The 25,819-nt window shown below is 38.5% G+C and overlaps 2 protein-coding genes across 2 annotated transcripts; both read left to right on the top strand.

The window, feature by feature from the left end:
- Positions 1-417: 417 nt before the first annotated feature.
- On the top strand, positions 418-25,819 carry LOC142340303 (uncharacterized). Its single transcript, XM_075390878.1, has 3 exons — positions 418-489; positions 23,968-24,426; positions 25,623-25,819. The coding sequence occupies exons 2-3, from the start codon at positions 23,997-23,999 to the stop codon at positions 25,817-25,819; spliced, it is 627 nt and encodes a 208-aa protein (XP_075246993.1). The 5' UTR covers positions 418-489; positions 23,968-23,996.
- LOC142340304 (uncharacterized) lies at positions 20,369-21,268 on the top strand. Its single transcript, XM_075390879.1, has one exon. The coding sequence runs from the start codon at positions 20,369-20,371 to the stop codon at positions 21,266-21,268; it is 900 nt and encodes a 299-aa protein (XP_075246994.1).

Raw genomic sequence — 25,819 nt, 5'->3', positions numbered from 1 at the left:
ACTTACATAATTAAAAAGACATAACTTATCCAAACCTGAAAAAAAGTAACTCACATCCGGAGAACACTATTCTGTATTTTGTTTGTTGGTTGTCAATTGTTTTGGTTAGTTTTCTTTTAACCAGTGGCCCAGCAGTATACTTCGTGGCTATTGCCCGTCAATCCGCTGGCTCATTTGTTCATTTTCTGTCATTTGAACTGACTCAACTCCACAACTTTAAAAATTAGCAAAGAGGAAGGGCAAAGAATAGGAAACATTTTGTTCTGTGATTTTAAGCTTTTTCCACTTGAAAATTCTCAATATTGTCTGTGAGGATTACACACAAAAAATTTTCTTATCGGATTGAGGTCTTAGCTCAACCATATTTTCATAAACTCATAATTCCTTACGAATGGTATTGAAAAAATTTCAGGTATACTTCCAATGTGCAAGACTTGAAGAAAGTATCCGACGAGTTAAAAGCACTTCAACCAACTGTTTATGCCATTGGTGAGTCATTTAAAGTTATATACATAAGCATGACATATAACAGTTATGATATGTCTTGTTTTGAAATACTTTCATTAAATAAGTTAATTTATTGAAATTGAACTGTAAACAGTATAGTAGATAAGACAGGTGGAGAATATGATGAAAAATTCGGGGCTTGTGGCCTTTCACCACTAATTTCGCTCGATGTTCTTGTTTATATTATTTTCACAACATCGTCAGTTTAGATAATCAGTTTATACGATCAAACACTGTCGCTTGTCTCGGTAATAGACGCTCGCTAAGTTTTGCTTATTTACGTTAAATCAATGTTGCTTTGTTTTGCTCAACGATATTGTGATTTTATGTCGTATTTTTTTTCTTAATGGTACAGGAGCAGCTGCTGTAATTGGTGTTTCAACTATATTGGTCTCTGATACTATCAGTACCAATGAGATTTTAGTTAATTTACCCACAAATTAATGAAAAACAATCGACTCGAAAGCTCGTTTACTTTTCGAACCCTGCCTTCTTTTTTTTCGAATATTGATTGTTAATAGCCGCCTCAGCTTCTCAGTCGGCTATTATAGCGCTCCTATTTTTATACATTTCAAAGAATTTGAATTGTATTGGGGCGCTGTCTTTTTTTTATGTCTCGAAGAGGAGTATTGGTTTTCTTAAGTATTTTTTTTTAACAGAAAGTGCTATTTGTTCAGGCGGCGTTTTGACCTAATAGTGAAAGTTAGTAAAATTGCCATGTGAACTAACTTTTTCTGAGCGAGAGAAGTTTATTGTTCATGCGCTGCGTTCAGTGAATGACTTTTTGACTTTGAAAAGAGTTTTTGAGAGATTGGCGCATATAGATGACAGTTTTTAGCCGTGCTTTCGTCCATTTGGCCAAAAATTTGTCCATTGTTTTTTGTTGACTTTTTCTAGAAGTAAATTTTGATTGATGCCACCTGAATATGCAACCATCTGGAATCGATACCACAATGTTTCTGAGAACCTAATAATGCGTTTCAAGTGCAAAATTGGCCAAAATTTCTCTTTTTTGTCAATCTTTGGTTTTTCAATAAATTCTTCGAGCTGACTTTTTAAACCAAATAAGTATATATGCCAATGTCTTTTGATAATTTCTGAATTGGATGCCTCTTATTGACGTGAGGTGTTTTTGTTTTTTGAAAAACTGTACAAATAATAATCCAATTTTGGTGTTCTTGTCAAAGATTCTAAGTTTTTTGTTTAAACTTTGAGTTTTGTCTACCATAAAAAGTCTCTTGGTGCACCATCGTTGATTTTTGTTTCGTTTTGTTACTAACTGAATTGATTTTGACCGTTACTCTATAGAATTCAGTGAAATTTTCTATTTTTGAATAATTGTTTTTTGCAATTGAGCTGTTTTACTTCTCACTGAGACAGGAGGATGGATATGTAATTTTCTTAAACCTCGATTTTTAATAAAACAAGTGCAGGTTTTCTTACCTCAATTTTTGTCATTTTAATTTTTAAATAGAGTTTCCAGATTCAACTTAGGTTTTTGGTTCTTCAGAAATTGCGAATTAGTTTTCTTAACTTTTTCACAACATATGTGTTCTTCACATTCTAGATGTTTCTTTCTAAAATTTTTTTGAGATCTGGAGTATTTTTCGCTATGTCTAAATTAAATTGAAAATTGTTGTTTTGAACTATTAATCTTTGACCTTTTGCCTTTGAATTTTTCAAAGTTTTTCTTTGCAATTGATGTTTAATTAACATTATATGGCAGTGAGCTTTTGCGAGCTTAACTTTTACAAATTTTGAGCAACACTCATTTTCTGCGAAAAAACTTATGGCTTGGTTTTTGCAACATACGATTTTTTGCGTTTGAACACTGTTTTGTCTCTTTAGTCTTTTTCATGATTAATTTCGGTTTTATTATTTTTTTGGTTATTGCTCGGTTTTATCACGATCCAAATTCTTATGATAGTCATGTTCTCATGAGTGAATTTTTTCTCTTTTTTGAGATTTTGTCATTTTCCAGGCGCAAGACCACCTGGGACTTTTTGTTGCACTACAAATCTTTGAAGTTGGTCTATTGTTTTGGCATCGAGCGCATCGTTAGTGTCTGTACCAGACCCTCCGCCTCAAAACAGCATCTTTGAGTTGAATTTTTGAAAATCCATCTTCTCTTCTTTGTCCAAATCTGATAAACAAGAAAAGCTTTTGTAGTTCGTTATTTAACTTTCTTCGATGTACTTAGAAACAATGAAAAATGTTGACATTTTGAATTCGATACAATTTGGCTGCGTTTACACCATTTTTACGTACGGCGCAAAAATCAATTTAAAATGAATTTTCCTATTTTTCCAATTTTTTGTCTAAACATCAAAGTTAGTTCCAATTAACAAGATGAACATTTGATTATTTTTTTTATCGACCGCCTGTATAGAATGAGTCTTATTTTTGCGTTAATGGATTGACAAGTTAAATTAAACAAATGTAGAGGCACCTAACATCTTGTTCACTTTTCTTTGGTTACTTTATGAAGTTGTTTAGTGAACTGTCTTTGAAGACACGTCAAACTTGCAATACGAGGCTGAGACTATATGAAAGTTTTTCTCTCCTCCCATTCGGCCAACCGTGTTAGCGTATCATATCAAAGTGAAACGCAAATTCTTCTTGAAAGCGAAGGAGGACAAAAATATTTTTTATTGCATCTGTATGAGTATCAAGAAAGGCAAGTTAAAAAAGAAAGCGCTCAGAGGTAGAGAAAAATCAGATTAAATACCACATCAGATGGTTAAAAAGCGAGCCGACATAAAAAACACCAAAAAAACGTTTTTTCATCAGCATTGGCTAATCTGCAAATAAACGACGAAGAACTTTGATTTTATGTTTCCATGAATAAACAGTCCAGACAAATTATTTTCAATAAGGGTATAAGAGCCCTATCATGGTGAAACGAGAATTACATTGGGGGCCCCAGTTTGATGCATGGGTTTGCTGAAATCCATATGGGCATTTTTACAATTTAATACTGCCCTGTCAAAGAAAAAAAGGTCCCGGGATTATTTCTTGATAGAAGAAAATTATGCAACTTGGGCCACTGTTAATAACCAGATTCACATGTACTACCTGACTTTGACAAACTATGCAAGAATCCAACTCCACTACTGCGTTTATTCCCGCAACTCTCAACTTTCCCCTTTAGACAGTCTAACTTTCTTTACATCGCGTTTAATGAAGACTGCTTATCACAATCATTTTGTTGTTTTTACAAGTTGTAGGGTATTAACAAGTGTGTCTTTTATGCTCTAACGGTGGCGCCAAAAAAAGCAGCAAATGGAAAAAAGATTATCACGGTTTTACAGTGTTCTTGTGAATTGAACAGAGAAGAAATTGCAGGCCTGTGGTATAAGGCCGTGTAGATGAAGCATTCTAGACAACTCAGTAAAGACTCCACAGATGTATTAGCATATCCGGCTAATATAACAGTTTGTATATCCAGTAGCGTTGGGAAGCTATAGTTTTTCTTTTTGGTTGAATATCGACTCAAAAAAAGCGACACAAGGGAAGAACTTGAAAAAGTACATCTGAAGGATATAATTACAGTAGCCTAGCCTACCCGTCCGACACACTCATTTTTTGCTGCAAAAATTTGGGCCCACTCCCTTGAATTCCAATTTGAGAATCTTGAAGATTGATTCCTAATGCAAAAAATAGCCTGGCTTGTTTGGTACGTTTACAACTTTTTAATGGCATGCATTATTGGATTGACTAGCCTTGGCTCATATTGATCAAAAGAAGCTAATATTAATTCCAAAAACATACTAAAAATTGCTCTTATATCGTCATAAGAATTCTGATGATCGTTATGTTCTCGTTAGTGGACTTCTTTGAGATATTTGAGCTTTTTTCAACTTTAGGGCGCAACACCAGCTGGAGCTATAGTTTTTGGTGCACTACTAGTCTCCAAAATTAGATTTAATGCTTTAGCAACTACTTCATTGTAAGTTTTGGCACTAGATCGCTAAGCTCGAAACAACATCTTTGATTTAAAGTGTTGAAAATCCACCTTCTCTCCTTCGTTCAAATCTGTTAAACATCAGAAGCTACTCCGATTGTTTCTTCACTTCTCTTTGATGCAGTTAGCACCAAAAAAATTTTAAAATTTTTTCTCGTTTCATAGAGCTTTAGCTGAGTTTAAACAATTTGGATCTTTTCCGTTTGCGCCCACCCCCCAGCTTAGCGGGCACATAATCGTGCACCCTCCAGACTCACCTGCCCTCTTTTTACATAATGATTTACTATGTAATTGCTCTGTAACTGGGGGGATGAACCAGTTGAAGTAAAAAACAGAATAAATACGACATCAGATGGTTCAACAATAAAGATCAAAAACATTAATATCCCTAAATAAAAGCAGATTTTTACCTCGTATTACTCAACACTTCGCTAATCTGCAAATGAACGATGTGGAATCTTGCTGCTTTGGATCAATAAAAAATAGTCAGTCCGGACAAATTAGTTTCAGCAATGGTATTAGAACACTTCGATGATGAAACCAGAATCACATTGGGGGACTAATTTGATAAATGGGTTTGGTCAAAATCAACATGGGCGGACTTACAATTTAGCAGGGCCCTCTCAGAGATATAAAAGTCCCCTGAATTGGCATTTTGGTTGACAAAATTCATGCAACTTCGTCCTTTTTTGTGTAACGAGATTTACATCTAGTAACTGACGTTGACACAATACCCAAAGATTCTATTCCAGCACTGCGATTGTTCCTTCAATATTTAGCATGAGATAGCTCAAAATCTTATACGCCGCTTTTTTTGAAGACGCTTATCACAATCGTGTACTGAAATATAAAAAAAATTGAGTATCAGCAATTTTTTGATGCTCTAAAGATGGCGCCAAAACAAACAGCAAATGGAGAGAAGATTGTCACAGAACCCATAGGACTTAAATAGAGGATACATTGCAGGCCTGTAGTACAAAACCGAGTAAACGAAGCATTCTAGACTACACCGCAATGACTCCGCAGATGTATAAGCATAACCTGCTATTGTAATTGTTTGCATGCCCACTTTAGTCGGGAAGCTGTAGTCATTCTCTTCGGTTGGTTTAGCAGCCGAAAATAGTGACACAAAGAAATCCACATTTGTCTTCTACTGCATGCTCTCAGCTGCGCTAGACCTGATCAATCTAGAACTTGCATGGCAGTTATTACAAAGCTGAGGAGTTCTGTTATCATAACCGTGATGTCATAGCCGTTATTACGAAGCTGATGAGTTCCGTTAGCATAACCGTGATGTCAGACCAAAATTTGCAGTTTGTCACAAACTGCTTTGAAAATTTTCAAACATTTCATGGGAACTGTCGCAGCAGAGGACTTTCTCCGCCAACTTATAGCCAAGTGTATAGTATAGCAAGCCATCTCAGAAGGTGCTGAGCAATTTTAGCCAGAAAAATTGTTTTCGTTGTAAAAATTGGGACCGAATGCATTGCATGGTGAAGCTCCAAAACAAATTGCAGACGAAATGTGGGACTAAAAAAATTTATAAACTCTATTAAAATTGTTTCAAGTTTGTCAAAAAAAGCACCATCTTGATTCCTGCAACTGCAATAATTCTGTGTCTAGATTCATTTTTAACTTTTTAATTGCTCTTGAACGAAGTTCATAGCAATTATTGTAAGCGGGTGTGTCTTTTTTATGCAAAATTTTTGCTTGACAATTTTGACTTTTCGAGTGACTTTTACGCCCTTGACTTTTTGCGTTTCGCGTGATCGAAAATTCTCTCTAAATCACAATTTCAAGCAGCTGAATTCAATTGGCAGCAATTTAAACTAAAAGTCAAATGAAAAGTGCGCCAAAAATGGTCCCATTTTCACAATAAATCTTAATAGTGGTGTATGTTAACCTCTAATGTGGTTATTTGAAGCCAACCATTGAACTTCTTAGTCCCATTTAGACTCACCCTCCCCCCGGACTGAAGCAGGCTGCAATTGATTTGAGCTCCCGCTAGTCGTTCGAGAGCAATGCTTCCAGTGTTTAGTCGGTTATGTTTGTTACTGTTAAAATATTCATTTAAATTCCAACAACTGTTCCCTAAGTTAACAACGGGTGTGCTTGAAGGCTATGCTCTGGGTTTTGTTTTGCCCAGTTTTTTTTGCCCTTTAAAAAGGAAGTCAATAGAAACATTCCTAATCTTGTACAATCTGTTTGTTGTATCGCTAATGGTATTGATAACAGAAGAGAGTCAGAGTTTGTTAAAAAAATTAGGATAAGACTTGTTGTTTGAAACTAAGAAAAGAAAACTCTAATTTGCAGGCCAGAAAAATCATTAGAGGTTTATATGATTGAGTTAAAAGAAATAGCAACTAAGAAATAAGGAAACTTTCACGCTGCAAGGTAATTAACCAATTGTGTATCCTTTTATTGTCAGAAAAGCGTCCAAAATGATCATAGCATTTTGTGCCTAATAGTTCACGTAGATTACTTGCAATGTGCCCAAATACGTGCTCCAAAATCGGTTTCAATAACGACATTACAGCACATTAAAATAAGTTTCCGACATTAACAATGAGTTGGGCTCATTGTAGAAGACACTTTTGGGAAACGTTATTGATACCATATTAACCAATCACAATTGGCAATGATCATGTTGACCACTTGCTTATAAGATCGATTTGACAATAGTGAATTCACAAACTTTGGTTTCAGCGGTAAATCAGCATGGAAACATATGAACTTAAAGTTAGAAATCAAATCATGCAAAAGTCAAATTAAGAAATGTTGAAATATTGAAGCTTGAGCTTCAACACTCCGCGATGAGAGGAGGGCGCGCTTTAAAATTAGAGCTAAACCTGAATACTATGGTAATAATTTAAAAACTATTATAAAACACATTGAGTTCGTGACTTGTAATCTCTTTCGTAGTTGTTGATATTCTCTTTGCATTGTAAGCTGCGTTGTTTGTTAGGCAATCTTGTGAGCTGTTGGTTACTTTATTTGGAATGGATCAGTTTGATCTATTTGGCTTCTAATGTTGTTCTGAGTTGCAATTTGCCATCTCGCTCGCGGTGGCCTGACATCTAAAAGTTATTTGGAATGTTTTGACCAAATGCACAATCCTCCCACACAACGAGAGAAAAGGGTTAACAATACTATTGAATGTTGGATGACTGGTTGTCAGGAGATGAATAAGTGAAACATTTGGTTTTAATGCTAATAAAATTTGGAATTATGTTGGGTTTGTTGCTGCGCTCCTTGAGTTGATCAGTTCATCTTCAGCTAAGACTCTTGACAGTTTTATTGCAGGGCGACTTAGTGTACTTGTTGCGGTGTGAATGTCAAATGATCTTGGTATTCCGTCGGCTCCGTTATGACATTTCATTATCCGTCCGAGGGGCCAAATACATCTTGGAGTAAATTCGTTCAGAATCCAGACTAAATCGCCTGTGTTGAGTTGTTTCGACTGTTCTCTCCATTTTGCTCTGCCTATTAGGTCTGATGTGTACTCTCTTTGAAGCCTTTTCCAGAAGTGGTCCAAAAGCGTTTGAGTATAGTTGAAATCTTTCATCCTGAAAGTTTTCAGTTTCGCTCTGAGGGGGGCTAAGGCTAGATGTGGTCGTCTTAGAATGAAGTGGTTGGGTGTTAGGGCTTCTTCGTCGTTGTTATCAGAAGAGACGTAAGTTATGGGACGGGAGTTTAGGATGCCTTCCATTTCTGTCACAGTTGTTTGGAAAGTTTCCGCTTTCAGTTGCTGACTTCCTAAAATTATGAGAAGAGTTCTCTTCGCTGTTTGAATTATTCTTTCCCATACACCTCCGAAGTGTGGAGAAAGTGGTGGATTCATTTTCCAAACTACGTTTTGCTGCGATAATTGTTGAGCAATATAAGAGTTGTCAATGCTGATATTATCCAAATTCACTACCTTTTTCGATGCTGTAAAATTTGTTCCGTTGTCGGATATTATTATCTCTGGATATCCTCTCCTTGATACAAAGCGTCTAATTGCAAATAAAAAACAACTGTTGGTTTCTAGACTAGGGCAAACTTCCAAGTGCACTGCACGGGTTACTAAAAACGTGAAAATGCAGATGTACTGTTTTTCAAACTTGCGAGAATTATCCTCAATATAGAAAGGTCCAAAGAAATCTAATCCTACATTTATGAATGGGTATTGTTTGTCAGCGTCAGCAAAGCGAAAGGGCGGAAGATCAGACATCATTGGTGTAATATTCTGAGCTCTCCATCGGCGGCATGTGAAACATGTCCGGCTGAGTCTTCTTAGGAACCTTCGAAGACCAATGATTAAAAATGTCTGTTGCAGGTGCGCTCTGACAAACTCCGTTCCCATGTGTTGACAGCTGTTAGTGTGAGCGTCTAGAACAATTAACTGAGTGACATGGTCTTTGATGTCCAGTATTATGGGTTATTTTTGATTCCAAGGTATTGACGCATGTCTCAGCCTTCCTTTGGCTCGCAAAACTCCAATTCCATCCAAAATTGGGTTGAATTGAAGAACTGCATCCCTTGTTTCCAGTTGCTGATCAGTTGGCTTTCTATTAATTGTTTTTCTAAAAGTGTTTTGTTGTGAAATCTTTATCAGGTAATTTTGAGCTTCATTCTGACTGTTTAGTGTATCTATTTTACGCAAAATGTTTGTTGCTTTGTACACTGTTGTCGTCCGTCTGAGCAATCGTTTCCAATTTGAAATTTTTGTTGGTTCTAGGGTAGGGTTCATACACTTAGGTAATACTAAATTTGTCGTTGTTTAAAACTTTGTTTGATCAAAGTTCCAGTGTTCAGGGTCTTGAAAGAGAAATTTTGGTCCTTGTAGCCACTTCTCTTCTAGCTCTTTTGGTTTCAAACCTCTGGTTCTATGGTCGGCAGAATTGAACTTTCCGGGTATATGTTTCCATACCTGCGCTTTAGAATTCTCCAAAATTTTGTTGACACGGTGAGCTATGAAAATTTTTTGCCGTTTGTCTGAGTTTATCCATCCTAAAGTTGCAGCACTATCCGTCCAGAAGTGAACTGAGGAAAAATTTAATGTCCTTTCTGTGACTAAAAAACTAGCTAGTTCGGCTCCCATTGTGGCTGCCTCTAATTCAAGTTTAGGTATACTTGTGTGCTTTAGGGGGGCTACTCGGGATTTGCTAAAGACAGAGTTCACAATGACATTCCCTTCAGTAGTTGTAGATCTCATATAAATTACCGCTGAAGTTGCTATATTTGATGCATCTGTGAAATCATGAAGTTGTTGACTGGTCGTTGGTCCTGCCACAAGGCATGTTTTTGTTGTAATATCTGGCATGCTATTGAATTCACAAAACCATTTCTGCAGGTCACTATGAAACTCGGCTGGTACTTCTTCGTCCCATTTCTTGCCTTGTTTAATGACTGCCTGAAGAAGGCTTCGAATTCGTATCGCAAAAGGCGTTATCATACCCAAGGGATCAAAAAGCGAAGCTACTATTGACAAGAGTTTTATTTGTTGTAATCGTTCAATTTTGATGTCTAAAATGGGTTTCCTAAATATGAAGGTGTCGTTTTTGACATCCCACCACTGTCCCAAAACTCGTTGCGTTAATTCTGTATCTCTTTCAGTGTTGTCAATTAAAGGAAAACTCGAATCGTTGCTGAAGAATTTCGTTAAGTTGAATCCTCTTTTTTTCAGTGTTTCTTTGATGCATGTTGTCTTGTCGATTGCTTGTTCTGTTGCCTGCAAACTCTGTAAAAAGTCGTCCATGTAAAAATGATTCCCTATTGATTGACTGGCTTCGGGTGATACGTGGTGATTATCGATGGCACATTTTCGAAGTACATAGATAGCACAGGAGGGCGAGCAAGTTGCACCAAATATGAGTCGCTTGTATTTGTATATTGTTTCGGTGTTGTTTTTGTACCATAGAAACCTTAATGCGTCTTGATCTTCTTTCCTTACTGCTATCTGCATAAACATGGCTTCTATATCTCCGGTAATTGCTATGGCAAACTGTCGAAAGCGTAGTAGGAGTCCAACTAAACTGCAGAGAAGATTTGGTCCAGTTAGAAGCGCTTTATTTAACGATTGTCCTTTGTAAATAGATGCTGCATTTGTTACACGACGAACCTTTTCTTCTGTTTGTGCTGTACTGGATAATTAGGAAGATACCACAATTGGTTGCATGTTGGGGAAGGTTCTCGGTTTGTCTCCTCAACGTAACCTTCACAATTTCGTTCTGAATTAAGCTGTTGTAGGTGTCGGCTAACTGTCTGTCTTCATTGAGGCGCTTTTCCGATGATCGTAGTTGGGCTTTTGCTAGAAAGTAATTGTTAGGTAATTGTATATTTTGTTTCCAGGGTAGTCCAAACTCATACCTCTCTCCGTTATGTTTTACTGTTTCCTCGAAAATTTGTAGGGCTTTCTTGTCTTCTTGGTTTGTTGTATTAGGTGAAGCTTTTGTTGTGCTTGTTCCTTCACAGGTCCAAAATAATAGGAGCATGTCTTCGTTCAATATCGTCTCCTCTGTCTGAACCCTATTGAACAAGGTTATATTACAATTGCATTTGATCTTCTCTGTAAGTTGTCTCTACTTGTTTGGGACTGGTCCTGTTATTGTCCAACCTAATTGTATGAGAACTCCGTATGGTGTTCCCGGTGGTCCGATTGTGTACTTGAGTGGAACTGGTGCTGTAACAGCATCGGCTCCTATCAGATTATCAGATTACCTATTCTGTTGTCTCTGATTTGAGGAAAATTGATACCGCTTAAATGACCGAATTCCTTACAAACGCTGTTGAGCATCTCAATTGGTTCCGTCGGCGTTTGAAAGTCTGTGGTAGAAGTCGCAAACACTGGTAAGTTAATGATAGGTCTACTGCTGTCAATGGCTCCAATTCCAAGAAAAATTTCTGTTGTTTCTATCGTGTGTTCTTGTTGTAGTGATGCTACGGGGATTAACAGATTTCCTATCACTAATTCCTAAAGCATCTGCAGTTGTCCTGGTATATTGAGTTTTGTCACTTCCACTGTCAAGGAGAGCGTAAGTTTCAATGGAGACTGTATCCGAAAATATGGTTAACGGTATTGCTTGGAGCTGAACATGTGGGCAGATCCAACTGCTCGGCTGGTTATTACTGCAAGTGTAGTTCTGGTGTCAATTAATGCTGCCTGAGAAACTTTGCGAATTTTGGTCTGTTGAGTGCTGATATTGTTAGTTAAAGTTTCCCGAAGTTGACTGCTGTTGCCGCAAAATGGATGTATTGGGCACTTGATGTGATTGCCCGTAATAGAAGTTCCGGTTATATCTGTTGTAGCTGTTACTATTGTTGTAGTTACCATTTGTGTTATTGTTGCTCTTGCTGTTGATGATGGTGTTGATGTTTTAGTTGTTGTTGTTGTTGTATCGGCTTCTGCCGCGATGCTGGTTGTAACTACTGTTATCTTTTTGTCTAGTTTGGTGATTGTAGTTGGGGTTAGTGCTGCTCAAAGTTTTTGTTCCACGAAGAGCTGTTGTTTGTGAAATTGAACTGGTTTCTGTTCAAGTTATCTCCATTGTGTCGATATTCAGATGTTGATTGTTTTTGTCCTTGATTACTAGGCTGTGTTGTATTGAAATTGTTACGGTGTATTGTTGAGTGATGAAAACCGTTACAATTGTCTATCTGGCATCTGTATTTACTGTTGCATTCTCCTTTTGGATGTCCAGAAAGACACTTAGGGCATAAGTGCAGTTGTCGAACTGTCTGCTGTCTGTCGCACACGTTTTCACTCAAAAGTTTTTGATATTTTCCTAAATTGTTGCTCTGCGAACAAAGCGGACAAATCTTTCTAGCGTTGATCTTTTGTTCAGATTTTCCACGTTGGTGTGTTCTCTCATAGAATGAATTATGAGTGCGTGGCATATCTCCGCACGCTTCGGCATACTTGTCTATCAAGTTTTTGAAATGAATAAAATTTGGGTTAACAAGTTCTTTGCGGATGACATTTTCGTTCCACTTTATTATCATTGCAGGAGATAGTTTTTCTTTGGCTACTCTGAGAACGGCGGATGATTGCAGGTCCGGCGTAAACTCGTGAAGACGAAAAGTTTGTAATAATTGTCTGAGAAAAGCTGCAAATGAAATTAAGCTGTCCCGGTTGTCTGTAGAAGGCTTGAGCCAGCGTTCCAGTTTGTCAAGACATGCTGCAATAACAAATTGTGGTCTTCCAAATCTTCTCTTGAGTTCGGTTATTGCATCGTGGTAAAGTTCTCCATTAAATGAGTATCCAAAAACGCTTCCCTTTGCGCGATCAGTGAGAGAGTTTTGCAGATAGGTGATTTTCTGTGCGTCCGAAAGTGACAAATTATCACGTACTGTTGATTTGAAATAACAATACCACTCGTGCCATTTGAGGGGGTCTCCATTGTATGTCTTCAGTTGTGTCTTTGGCAAATTGATGTTTATGTGCGGGTTTCTCTGATTTGGTGTAAAATGCAGATTGCTAAAATCTTTGTTGGTTGAATTGTTAGTGTGATTTTCAGTTGGTTGTGTTGCAGATTCGAAGTGAACTGTTGGTTGTCTCACATTGGAGCTGTCTTCGTATCTCTCCATACTGTTCTCTCTGATTTCGTGTATTGCAGGAGACTGGTTGTGGCAAAGCTTTGTTTGTATTTCCGTGTCATATGTGTGTACTCATACCGTTGGACGGCTGGGGGTTGTCTGTGTTAATATGGTATTCACATTGTAACGAGATTGATTTCGGTTCTCGGGTGAGAAAATGTTCCTATCCGTTTTTTGTTTCTGTTTATTCGAAGCAAGAGTTGGTGAATTTATTAGGCAATTCTCCTGTTGTGTTCTTTGTTGGTTAGTACTGCTTACCCCAATAAATTGTAGTTTGGATGCTTGGTTCTTTGAAGAAACCATTGCACGCGAATCGTTTCGTTGGTTTGTCAGTTCGTCGCTGTCACTGTCACTGTCGTCACAGCTGTCCTCTGAGGGACAATTGGTAATACCTTTTTGTGCTATTAGCGCTTTTGAATTTCTGAGTTGTTCATCTAGAAGCTGATGGCTTTTAAATTTTGTTGAGTTATTTACTTTTGATGTTGTTTGGGGGTCCTGATTGTTTTTGTTGGCTTTCACAAATTGAAATGGTTGGGTAAATTTGATTATGCCAATTTGTTCTATAGCGCTCGTTATGTTGATTGTTCTGGGTGCGCTCGGAAAACTCAGGTTGTTGTTCGTTCCCTTCGTTTGAATCTTTAGGTTCACTATTGGAGGTCTGTCCAACAAATGTTTGAGAAGACCCCTGTTGTAAACTGTTCCGGTCCCAATCTATTCGTGGATTACTAATTCCTGTGCTGTTGTTTGCTCTGTTTTCTACAGTTTGTCCAAGGTTACGCTTGCAAGATTTATTCGACACAACTGCATCTCTGCCGTTTTTCCGCTGACTGTCAGGTGAAGAATTGTCGGTCTCATTTCGAATATTCAATAATTGATATCTATCAATCCTGAGTCCGATTTCGTTTGAGACGGGATAACTGGTATTGTTTCTATCGGTCAATGTCGGGCGTGAGTCTTGTTGATGTGATATAGAGATTGTATTGCGCAGACGTCTATCTGATGATGATTCTCTCGAGTTGTTAGAGGAATTATGTCTGTTGCGTAAATTGTATCTCCTTGTGATTTTGGGTTGCAAATTCATTGCGCCTTGTGTATCTGTTTGATATGAAGGCGCATACATTGTTGTGTTTGTAATAGGATTGTCTCCTGAAGCACCAACTGTGTTCATCTTGGATTTATACAAAGCGTTCATAATTTTCTTCCATTTCAGCAATGTCGTTGTGCGTTCACATGAGCGTTCGGCGAGTGTGGTGTTCTCGTTTGTTGTAAGGGTAAACTCAGAGATATTATTGAAAAGCTTGTCCAAGCATGCTTTATGTTCCAGAAGGGTGTCATACGTGAGTTGAAGAACGTCAACGTCATCGGTCTGATACTGTTCCTCAAGAAAGTTTACTGCTGAGCCCCACTCAACCTCACGGCTCATGATTTGTTGGATCAACGTCTCTTTCCTTTTATTTGTTTTTGGTGCCATTTGTTTGTGTCTAATTGGTGTTTGGAATTTTTCAGATTATTTTTGCTTAGTGTTTAATTAGTTTGCAGTTTTCAACAGTTTCAGTTTCTGAGCAAATTTAAACAGCACTATCAAAGAGAGCCCCTGTATTGTTGCGCGCAAGAGTATTCAGTGTTACTTGAGGTTGGTAAAAAAGCTGCTCTTTCTACTTCCGTTGTGTGTTTTTTGTTTAGTATTCTCCAATCGGTATGCAGCGTAATGGGTGTGAGTTCTTTCAATTGTCAGCCTAATTGCTGATAAAGGACTATTTTTAATTCTTTCGAAAGAAAATTCCTTTGTTAAGGTGATATGTTAAATGAGCAAAAATTATCTCAGACCCGAGTGTGCTTTTATGGTGTTGTGATATAAGTGATGGTATGGTCTGAGTTTGTTTTATCCTAAACTTGGTTGGGTCTGTTGGACTTTGCAGATAGTCAGAGAACGTCAATTTTTTTTAGTTTTAAGGAAATTTAATGTCAAAAAATTTTTTTATTACCGACTTTTGATAAGTGAGGTTACTACTTGACGTTTAAATCTTCTCTGCAACGAACAACCTAAATCCGAAGCCTTGTCTACTCTTTAACGTGCCCTCTGAAGTAGAAAGTGTTTGACTGTAATTATCGTGTTCTTTCTTGCTTTACATTTTGTAAAGTTTGAAAATTCCGAAACCTCGACATCTATCTACGATAAAAACAAATTTTTGTGTTGTTATTTTCTTTATTGTGTGTGTATGTGATTGAACACTATCTACTTCAGAGCATAGAACGATGTACACGCATCTACAGCTATTAAACTGTTTTCTAAAAAAGGCAGAGGTTTTTTGCAATAAGTTGTGATGCTGTTTTGGCCTATTTGCACAACAAAACTTTTTCAATGATAGCAAAGACGCGTGGACAAAATCTTTTTGTCTATAAATATGATATTAGTTATATATATATATATATATATATATATATATATATAGGTAAATAGGTTTATATAGATATAGGTTACTTCGGATTGAGACCCTTTTACTTTTATTACTATGTTCTTTGTTGGAAAGATAGAACTTCAAAAATTAGTTGCTGGCAAACAGTTCTTCCTTCTCTTGTCATATTCTGAAACTATTTTTCTTCTCTTTTGGAATTTGTATTTGATTATGCTATTTCTGCATTTTCTCTGTTCTCTTTCCCTTTTGTGAGTTTTGAATTTTCCCTCTCTTTTTTTCGTATTTGTTGACGGGCTGTAGCTGCAGTTCTAAACTGTTCTAAAATAAAGCAAACATTGAGTTATGTGAATACAGAAATTCGGTATTGAGAAGAATTCAAAGGTACTCCCTGTCTTTACGTCTATTTTTTTTCAATGTCTTTACAATTTTAACTTTATCTCAGAAGTTTTAGTTGCAGTTCGTTGTTTCGGGGTCACCAATGTTGACCACTTGCTTATAAGATCGATTTAACAATAGTGAATTCACAAACTTTGGTTTCAGCGGTAAATTAGCATGGAAAGATATGAACTAAAGTTAGAAATCAAATCATGCAAAAGTCAAATTAAGAAGTGTTGAAATTTTGAAGCTTGAGCTTCAACAGATCATTTGTTGGGGTGAAGTCAGGCGATCAAGCGACCAAATAAAAGCAGCTAACGCATGAGCTATTACGCAAACAGTATCAGTAGCTGCGCTTATAACTGGAGATAAACCAGTACAAGACACAGAATTTGCCAAAAAAGGTCGTTGCTATATGATTTTTATTAGCTGGCAAAAAAACAGTGCAAACGTCAGCATGTTAACGCCTCACATTAACTTCGATGATTTTACCGCAATTGTAAGATTGATTCTTATGACTTTATAACCCAAAATTGTAAGAGAATGAGAAGTCGACTGTAACCGGATGTAAAATGCTTTGTTTGAATTGGTTTATATACAGAAACTAAACATGAGAAGGTTGCATCTCCGGCTTTCTTTGCAACCCAAACTTTTATTCCTCCGCTCTTCAAGAGCCCAACAGACGCTTTGGAGATCCGCAAAACGTTGTCGGTGCTCTAACAAAAGAACTAGAAGCGTTCCGATGACCGGCTATGAATGACTACGCAGCTTCGATAGCTTTCGCTTCGCTGTTAAGAAAGGTAGTCCAAACATTTGCCTCACATGGCTTCAGTGAAGACCTAAATGCCACGTACTTGCTCAGGATAGCTCGAGATAAGCTACCAAACCCAATCAAGTTGATATGGACCGAACATGTTGTTGAAAACGACTGGACAAATCCAGGTCTCACAGAGCTTTCCGATTGGATGGATTGGAAATCCAGAGCCTTCGAACAATTACAAGACACATTTTCATCAAACACTAACAACCATTCAGGTCAACAGAACCAATCACAGGGTTCAAGTTCCGTCAACATTCAGAATAAGAACCAAAATCGTTCAAAATGGTCACAGAATTTTCCAGGAAGTAAAAGTTCATTCCCCAGCAATAAAAGTTTTGAACATAATAATACAGCAAATAAGAACATCGGTAGTGCAAAGCCTCAGCAATGGACGGCTAACATTAGCAACAACACAAACGGAAGCTCCTCTTTCTCTGGTTCAAAGCAGCCTATGAGAAATGCAACAGCAAATAGGAGCAGAACAAAATGCCCGCTTGACCAATAAGATCACTACATTGGCAAGTGTCCACAGTTTTTCAGTCTCGATGTCAGCAGATGCAATTGCGAAGCAAAGAAGAACTCTTTGTGCTTCAATTGCGTAAGCTCCAGTCACGCCGCCAAAAACTGCACGTCAAAAGTTCTCTGCCGACATTGCAATGGCAAACACCATAGCCTTCTCCACACAGACATACAAAAAGCACCCGAATCGACAAAAGTGACAGCAATTGATCTGCCAAGGTGTGAACCACTGGATCAACAAGACAAAAACAGTGACATCCCAACTCAGGTTTACAATCCTGGTTTCCCATCAAAAACGAGGAATCAACTACATGTAATACCTGTCACCCTATTCGGAAATGATTATAAAAGACATAATTGTTATGCCATTCTTGAAAATGTTAGTACCATATCATACGTCCTCAACACCGCTGCCGACAAGGTACGGGCTCCAAAGACTTCAGAATTCGATCTGAATGTATCGCACGCATTTGACGAATCCGTCATGCACGCAAATCTTGTTCGGTTGGACATTGGAAAGTTCAATAGCGATCAACCACTCTTCCGTTTAAACTACGTTCATGCCGTGAATAATTGGACTTTCAACGATGCGCCTGTGATTGATTTGAACGAAGCGTGTTCGTCCTACCCTCACCTTCAACACATACATTTTCCTAAACTTAGGGACAACAAGATACAGATACTTTTAGGTGTTGACGCTACCCAATACCTTTTGGAACGTGAGTTCCTTCAAGGACCCTCAGGAAGCCCCTTTGCTTTATGCAATCTTCTCGCTTAGAAAATTACTGGCCCAATTAAACGAAAAAGTGATCCAATCCAACAGGAAACAAACTTCCTATCCCATAGTTATAGAGCCTTCGACCACGCGCTCACAAATTTAACTGTTGATACTGAAAGACATCTCAGTGAATGTGTGACCACTTTCTGGAAAATAGAGAATACAGGAAGCGAGTTTGAAGAAACTGCAGATACTTCAACCGACAGTAAAAGAGCAGTTCAAATATTACAAGATACAATCCATCATATCGGAGACAGATATGAAATTGGTTTACTTTGGAAACAGGACAGTAAATTAGAAAACAACTATCTGTTTGCCAAAGCACAACTTGACAGCCTTCAGCGCCGACTCAACAAAGACATTGAGTTGAAACAGTTGTTTGAGAAAACTTTGGAAACAGATTTAGAGAAGGGTTATGTCAAACCAGTAACTTTCTCAAATCCAGCACCAGAGAAGATTTGGTACCTTCCCCATCACCCCGTCACCAACCCCAACAAACCTGGGAAAATCAGGCGTGTTGCAAACGCTGCATCCGTTTTTAAGAAGCAGTTGCTAAATAAAACCTTCTGTCAGGCGGCCCCGACCTTCTCAACAACCTGGTCGGCTTACTACTTTGCTTTCGCCAGCGTTCTGTTGCTGTAATTGCAGACATAGAGGCCATGTTCATGCAAATTTGCATACGAACAGAAGATCAGTCTTGTCTCTGTTTTCTTTGGCCGTCAAAGAACTCCGTACAGCAGTTCCAGTATACGCGACTCATCTCTGGAGCCAGATCTTCACCAACTACAGCAATATTTGTCTTTCAACAAACAGCAAAAGACTTCGGAAACACCGCTACAAAAGATCTAATATTCAACAGTTTCTACATGGATAACTTTGTACATTCGTTCGTCAATGAACAGAAAGCTGAAACTGCAGTTCAAGACTTGCGACAAACACTCTTTAAAGGAGGTTTCAATCTGACTAAGTTTGTCTTAAACTCTGTTCAATGTCTTAACATATTACCCACAGAACATTGTGACAACGAAAAAGACAAACATCGTGTCTTTGGTGTAATGTGGAATACAGTTAATGATACTTTCTTCCACCAGAAGCCTGCCAAAGTTAAGGAAGACAAAACGGTCTACACACTCAGAAAGCTACTTTCCTTAATTGCCTGCTTGTTCGTTCCATTAGGAATCATTGCCCCATTATTGATTACACTCAAAATAATCTTGCAGGATACTTGGAAAGATGGACTTGCATGGGATGATCTCCTGTCAGATGAGAAACAGAAATTAATAAAAACTTGAATAGAGCAATATCTAAATGTTCCAGAAATATCAATGCCACGATGTTTTGTTTCTCCGAACGAACCATCTCCGATAAACCAGTTACATTGCTTCTGTGATGCCTCACAGCTGGCTTATGGAGCAGTCATATACATCAGATCTCAATCAGCTAACACCATTTCAACTGGGTTTGTCATAGCTAGAGCTAAAGTTGCGCCACTAAAGCAAATCAGTATCCCGAAACTTGAGTTGCAAGCAGCCGTGCTAGGATGTAGACTTATGCAATTTGTTTCCAAGCAGCTAACAATACCAGTTACCTCAAGACACTTTTGGAGCGACAGTGAAGCTGTCTTTGCCTGGATCGAAAGCAAAGACAAATTGAAAACTTTTATTGCAAACAGAGTACAAGAGATCCGCAACAACACAGACGTCTCCAAGTGGCAGCATATCAGCGGAAAAGTCAACCCTGCAGACCTTGTCTCCCGTGGAATACCAGCCTGTGATATCAATGCATTGTGGTTAACGCCCCCAGCTTTCTTAAGTGATCCGGAAAGCCATTGGAGGAACTCCTTGGGTAACAAGGAGGAGACAAACGGCACAATGGAACCATCGAACGATGAATGTATTATCGACGTCAGCAGATTCTCAAAGTGGACAAAGTTAATGCGCTCTATGGCTTTTGTCGTAAGGTTCATAAAGAATCTCAGATCGAAACAAAGAGACAAACTAGAACTCGACGACTTTAACGAAGGCCGAATTTATCTCTTCGGAAAATCGCAAGAGAAGTCCTTCAAAGACGCCATCAAGGACATGAAATAACACAGTCCTTTGTCAAAGAAAGATCGTCTGCTCTGTTTGTCCCCTTTCTTTGAAAGTGGGCTTCTTCGCGTTGGTGGCAAAACAAAACGAAGCTCGCTACCCTTTGACGCCAAGCACCCCATCATCCTGGACTCTAAAGAGAACAGCATTCAACTCTACATACAGAAACGCCACGAAATTTGTATGCACATTGGGGTGGAATACACTCGCAACTACATACAACAGAGATGCCACATTCATGGAATCGGGTTCTTCCTGAGAAGTTTGGCCTTCAAATGTTTCGACTGTCGCCGCTTCCGAGCACAGTGACTACAGCCACCGATGGCAGGATTGCCAGACATTCGTTTCCAGGAAACACAGTCACCAGTCATCTTCACCAATGTCGGCGTGGACTACATTGGACCTTTTGCCGTCGTTCATCGTGTTACAGAAGTGAAGACCTACATCTGCCTATTTACTTGCTTGGTTACAAGAGCAACTGACCTGGAAGTTGCAGAGGACCTCAGCACAGACAAGTGTTTGACAGCAATCCGACGCTTCATCGCTCGACGCGGCCAACCGCGGTTGTTCTTGTCAGACAACGGATCCAACTTCCTGGGAGCAAAAAAGCAGATCAGAAGAAGACCACTGATGTTGGACCACGACTACATCAAAGATCAACTACTGAATCAGTCTGTCGAATGGAAGCTCAACCCTCCTTCTGCTCCTCACTTCGGTGGGGTGTGGGAGAGACTCGTTCAGTGTGTCAAACGAGCTCTTCTCTTGAACCTCGGCTCCGCAAAATTCATCCCAGATGTCTTTGCCACGATCGTCAGTGAAGCCGAGTGTCTTGTCAACTTGCGTCCACTAACTCACGTGAGAAGCAACCACGAAGACGACAACCCACTTACACCAAACCACTTCTTGCTTGGAAGGCCCTTCTGCAATGTTCCTGGAGCCGTTTTCAACGAGACTCTTACCTTGAAGAGTTCGGCGTGGACACAGGTGAAGCAGAGACTTCAGCAGATTTGGAACAGGCTGCTAACCGAGTATGTTCCTTCGCTGAACAAACGACAGAAGTGGACGTCTCGTGAAGCAGCTTTGGAAGTGGATGATGTTGTCTGGCTTCTTAAAGAAATTACACCAAGAGGAATCTGGCCGCAGGGAAGAGTCACACGGACTTTCACCGGCCCCGACAACATAGCTAGGTCATGCGAGGTTAAGACCGCTTTAGGCAAATAAAACAGACCAGCAGGAAAACTTATACATGTATACCCCAAACCCACTAGCAGGTTAGGATTAGGTTGTGTGGGCCCCGAGGATGTTAATGCCTCACATTAACTTCGATGATTTTACCGCAATTGTAAGATTGACTCTTATGATTTTATAACCCAAAATTGTAAGAGAATGAGAAGTCGACTGTAACCGGATGTAAAATGCTTTGTTTGAATTGGTTTATATACAGAAACTAAACATGAGAAACAAAGGAAATAGATATTGATAAAAGACAGGATACGATAGAAGGACAAGAGGCTCATAGTCGTATTCACAGAATGCTCCTGATGAAGAACTTTTGGGAAGTTCATTGAGCATCGAAACTCCGAACGAAAAAAGCTGTCTTGCTCTCTGCATCTGTTCCGCTCTCAGGAGCCTGGATAAGAACCGCACGTATTCCAGCACCTGACTTACATCTCCAGCCGACTGTAATCCGGCTTGAATTGGAATATCGAGTAGGGGACTTAATATACGAGACTGCGATTGCCCATAAAGCAGGTCTAATCCGTAGATTTCCTCGAAGATCACGATTTCTTGCGCCCTGGTGGATGTCACTTGATGTTTCGCCACGATCGAGAATGAGACAAAATGTTATCGGCCTGCAATGCAGCGAATCCGGGGTCCCATCAGAACAGAAAATTTTCGTTGACTGCACAAATTGGTCAGCATGAATTTTTCGTTTTATTTCAATGCAGTCCAGCCTGCAGCCCTGGACATGACGTCACTATTGCGTGACCACTGAAAACCCGTCTAAATTGCGGTGAGGAGGTCTGGTATTATAGAAGAAACCACTTAGGAAAAAATTACCGGTGATCACAGAAAAAAAATCAAAAGGGTTGCCTAGTTCTTTCTACCAGCTTTAAAAATATTGGTTTTCTCGGAGACTTCTAAGAAACCCCCTGAAAAGGATGCGTGTACTCACAGATAGCAGAAGCAAAGCTTGGCAAAGAATTAAATTGTCTTTGACTCTCAACAGATAATACTGGTTGAAATAATTGAGATGCTTAAGTTGACATCTCGGGAAGTTCTCTTGATCACCCATATGGTAGGGAAGATTTAAAAAAAATTGTTTAATATTCAAAAAAACAACCAATAAAAACTGGGCATAAGATGAGCTTGAAATGTCTGGACAAAAAACTCTACTGTTTCATTGCCTTTTTGGCTAGAGAACTGAATCTTCGTGGAATAGGAAAGAATGTGATAATTGGTTAAAAATTTTGCCCAAGTTCGAAAGCCAAAAACCCGCGTGTTTTGAGAGTTGACACAATTGACTTCCAGGTAAGATAGGATGTTTCGAAACCCCTGCCGGTAAATCATGAAAGTATTTGCCCCTGCTGAGCCGCAAAAAGAGAACTGAGATTTTCAGAAGCAGTGAAAGAGGTGGTACGGAGTTTAAGGTGGATTGTTAGAAGGTTTAGTTTGAAAAACTGAATTTAAATTGTGCATAGGCTTGATGGAAGTGGAAAAGAAAAGGTACTTCTTCATCGTTTCCTTGGTCAGGGAAATGAAGATTTGAGGAACAAGAAGTAAATTAAGGATGTGTTAATAGAGATGCCTAAATCCGAGAGCTTAAGATCAGTTGTTGTAATGGTTAGTAAACTAGGCTTTCAAGAAAGAGATACTGGTTTGAATTCACTACTAGTACATTTTCATTGTAGTTGCTTCTGCTTAGACCCTCTAAGATAAACTTCGTCACCCAATGGGAGGGGACAATTTGTTTGAAATTGTTCTTGTTCGTTTCTTCTCAGCTAACGAGCAGTGAGATCAAATTAATGAGAACGCGAAGATCGCGAACGAAACAACAATTTCTCAAAAAGTGTGTTTTTGTCAAGATGAGATGGCTCAGAGAAATGAATGAACATATATACATGAGGCTTTCGTAAACGTTTAATGTTGACATTTAATTTTCTAAACAAGACTAAGTTTCATGCTTATCTCTTATTTAACTATCGGTTACTATAGATTTTGATACAATAAAATTTTTTAAACGGTGAACAGACAAAACAGTCCAAGACAAAACAGTCCCGGGCAAAACAGTCCCAAAAAAGCAGACAAAAGAGTCCCAGACAAAATAGTCCGAACTAAACATAGAGTTAAACATATGCACACCAATTAACACATGAACCACTTAAGTTATTCATATAGTTGCATTTCATTGAACAAATATTAAGCTGATTACAACATAGTTTTAGCCAAAATATGTTTTTTGAAACAACTTTTTAGTAAAATCCTCGTTCATATCAATTAAAAACAAAACATTCAGAAAATCAACTCATAGATTGTGGTTGTTAATTGTTTCTAGATTAATTTTTTTACTATTGTTTCGATATTTATTCGGGACTATTTTGTCTGGGACTATTTTGTCTGGGACTATTTTGTCTGGGACTGTTTTGTCTGGAAATATTTTGCAATTTGGGACTATTTTGTCTGGGACTGTTTTGTCTGGGACTGTTTTGTCCGGAAACGTTTACAAACAAATGTGAACATGCGTTCAGTGTCTGAAAACACAGCTTTTACGCTGAAGAATTTTTATTAGAGAATATGAGTTGTAATTTCATCTGTGGAGGCTAATCAGGTCCTCTTTTTTACTACAAAAGGTACACCAAGGTTATCTTTAATTCACACTGGGAAACTTTGTAACGCCACTAGAAAGTATCATATTTTAGGAACTTCGGAAAAAACACAAAAAGCAGAAATGGAAGCAATTGCAAGTTCTAAAGACAAAGTCAGAATATATCAGGATCAAAAAGAGTTCAAGAGTGACGTCGCAAGTATTATGTATGAGTCGTGCAAAATTATGGTCAATTTCGGTTCCGGAAGTGGTTCGGCAGTTTCCGGCAGCGGCCCAAACCTAGTTGAAGAAATGAAGTTCACCCTAACTGGTATTTCAAAGGGCGAAAAGCGCTACTTCCAAGCAAAGTCAAAGGCTGCCGTTATTAATGTTCGCTTTGATACAAAAAAGTTAGACATAAACGTGTACGGTTCCTTCACACAACCATATCCGAGTGAAACTAGCAATGACGGCAAGAAAAATTGCAAAGCTGGTCAAGAATGTGTGCTGGTTCTCAAAGTTTCGAGCGACAACAAAGCATTGATAATGTGTTTAAAGGCAAAAGGGAGGAGCTGTTTTCCTTCCCTTGAACAACTTTTTGCTTTATTGGAAAAAAAACACACGATCCATAAAAAAGAGCTTAGTCGTCAAAAACGTAAGACAGATTTTCTATGAACTTTTTTGGATTGTTGTGGACCCATGTCGCCATTAGGGGTCCGTTTTGTGGTAAGTTACTTAAATTTGGTCAATTCGAGTAGATAACTGAATATGGACAAACTAATGCGCTTTTTTGCACAAACAATGGACATCTTAGCGTGATCAGAGGCAGTACTAATAATCTAAAAAAATGCGTACCCTTAGTAAGGTATAAACATGTTAATTAAATAATTAAAGAGGTTTTTTTGAATGGCACCGGGCTATTAATACAAGAAGGAGACAGCCGATGATTAGAGATAAAATGTGCCAGAACAAAATATCCAATACTCCATTTGACTGAATATCGAAGACCCATTCAATGTAGTAAATGTATTAGAGAGTACTCAATTTGCAAACAGCCTTTTTAAAAAGTTTCAGATGATTCCTGATGGTGCAAGTCTGTACAGAGCCTAATTAAACTGTACAGAGCCTAATTAAATTTTTCGTGCGTTCATGTCCAGACCATCGTGCGTTCATCCGTATTTCCAGACCGTGTAATTTTGAACGCACGACACCCCCTTCGTGCGTTCATTTCGGTCTGGACATATCTGGTTTCGGTCTCTTGAATGTACTAAAATTTTCTGCGTATATAATTTTTTAATTTCCCGCATATTTTGAACGCAATTTTGAACAGGTCTTATAACTTTATTTTTGTACAAAATGTATTGCATCGGTTCGCTTCGCCAGTAAAATAGAGCAGTTCTGTCTCATCTTCTAATCTTTATTCCAATTATATATTGTCGTCAAAGTTTTTTAAAAATTTTTCAGCTGTATAGCCTTTGGGACGATACTGGTAAAAAAATACTAGTATCGTCCGCAAATTCCCGATGACAGTCTATTTTTATCCAGAAGCCGTCAAAATTTGACTGAGCTCTAAGGATCCAGAAACCATTAACATATAACTGTCCTAAAACTTTGTCCTAAGGAAAATTTTTGTTTCACTTCACTGGGAAAGTTGAAACAAAGGGCTATAGAAGTTGTGGAACAAAAAGAAAAGGGTTCCTGTACAAGATGGTGCCTTTAATGTAATGGTCGAAGCAGTGGGTCCTGCTAACTGTCCCGATCCATGTACAGATGACATTGATGTCTCAATCGGGGAGGGGTCCGATGATTCAGATGTAGATTACAATACTAATGATACAATCAAAACACCGCCCACGGGTGCGTACCAGTATGTACGTTGGGCAAGTGTGATCAAACATCAAGTCGTCAGATTGGTCGTCCTGTTTACGATGTCATTCAAGTTTCTGTTCGAGATTACTATTTATTGA

Source organism: Convolutriloba macropyga, chromosome 5, assembly GCF_964194025.1.
Source record: "Convolutriloba macropyga chromosome 5, txConMacr16.3, whole genome shotgun sequence".
Lineage (NCBI taxonomy): Eukaryota > Metazoa > Xenacoelomorpha > Acoela > Convolutidae > Convolutriloba > Convolutriloba macropyga.
This window is presented reverse-complemented; position numbering and strand designations above follow the sequence as displayed.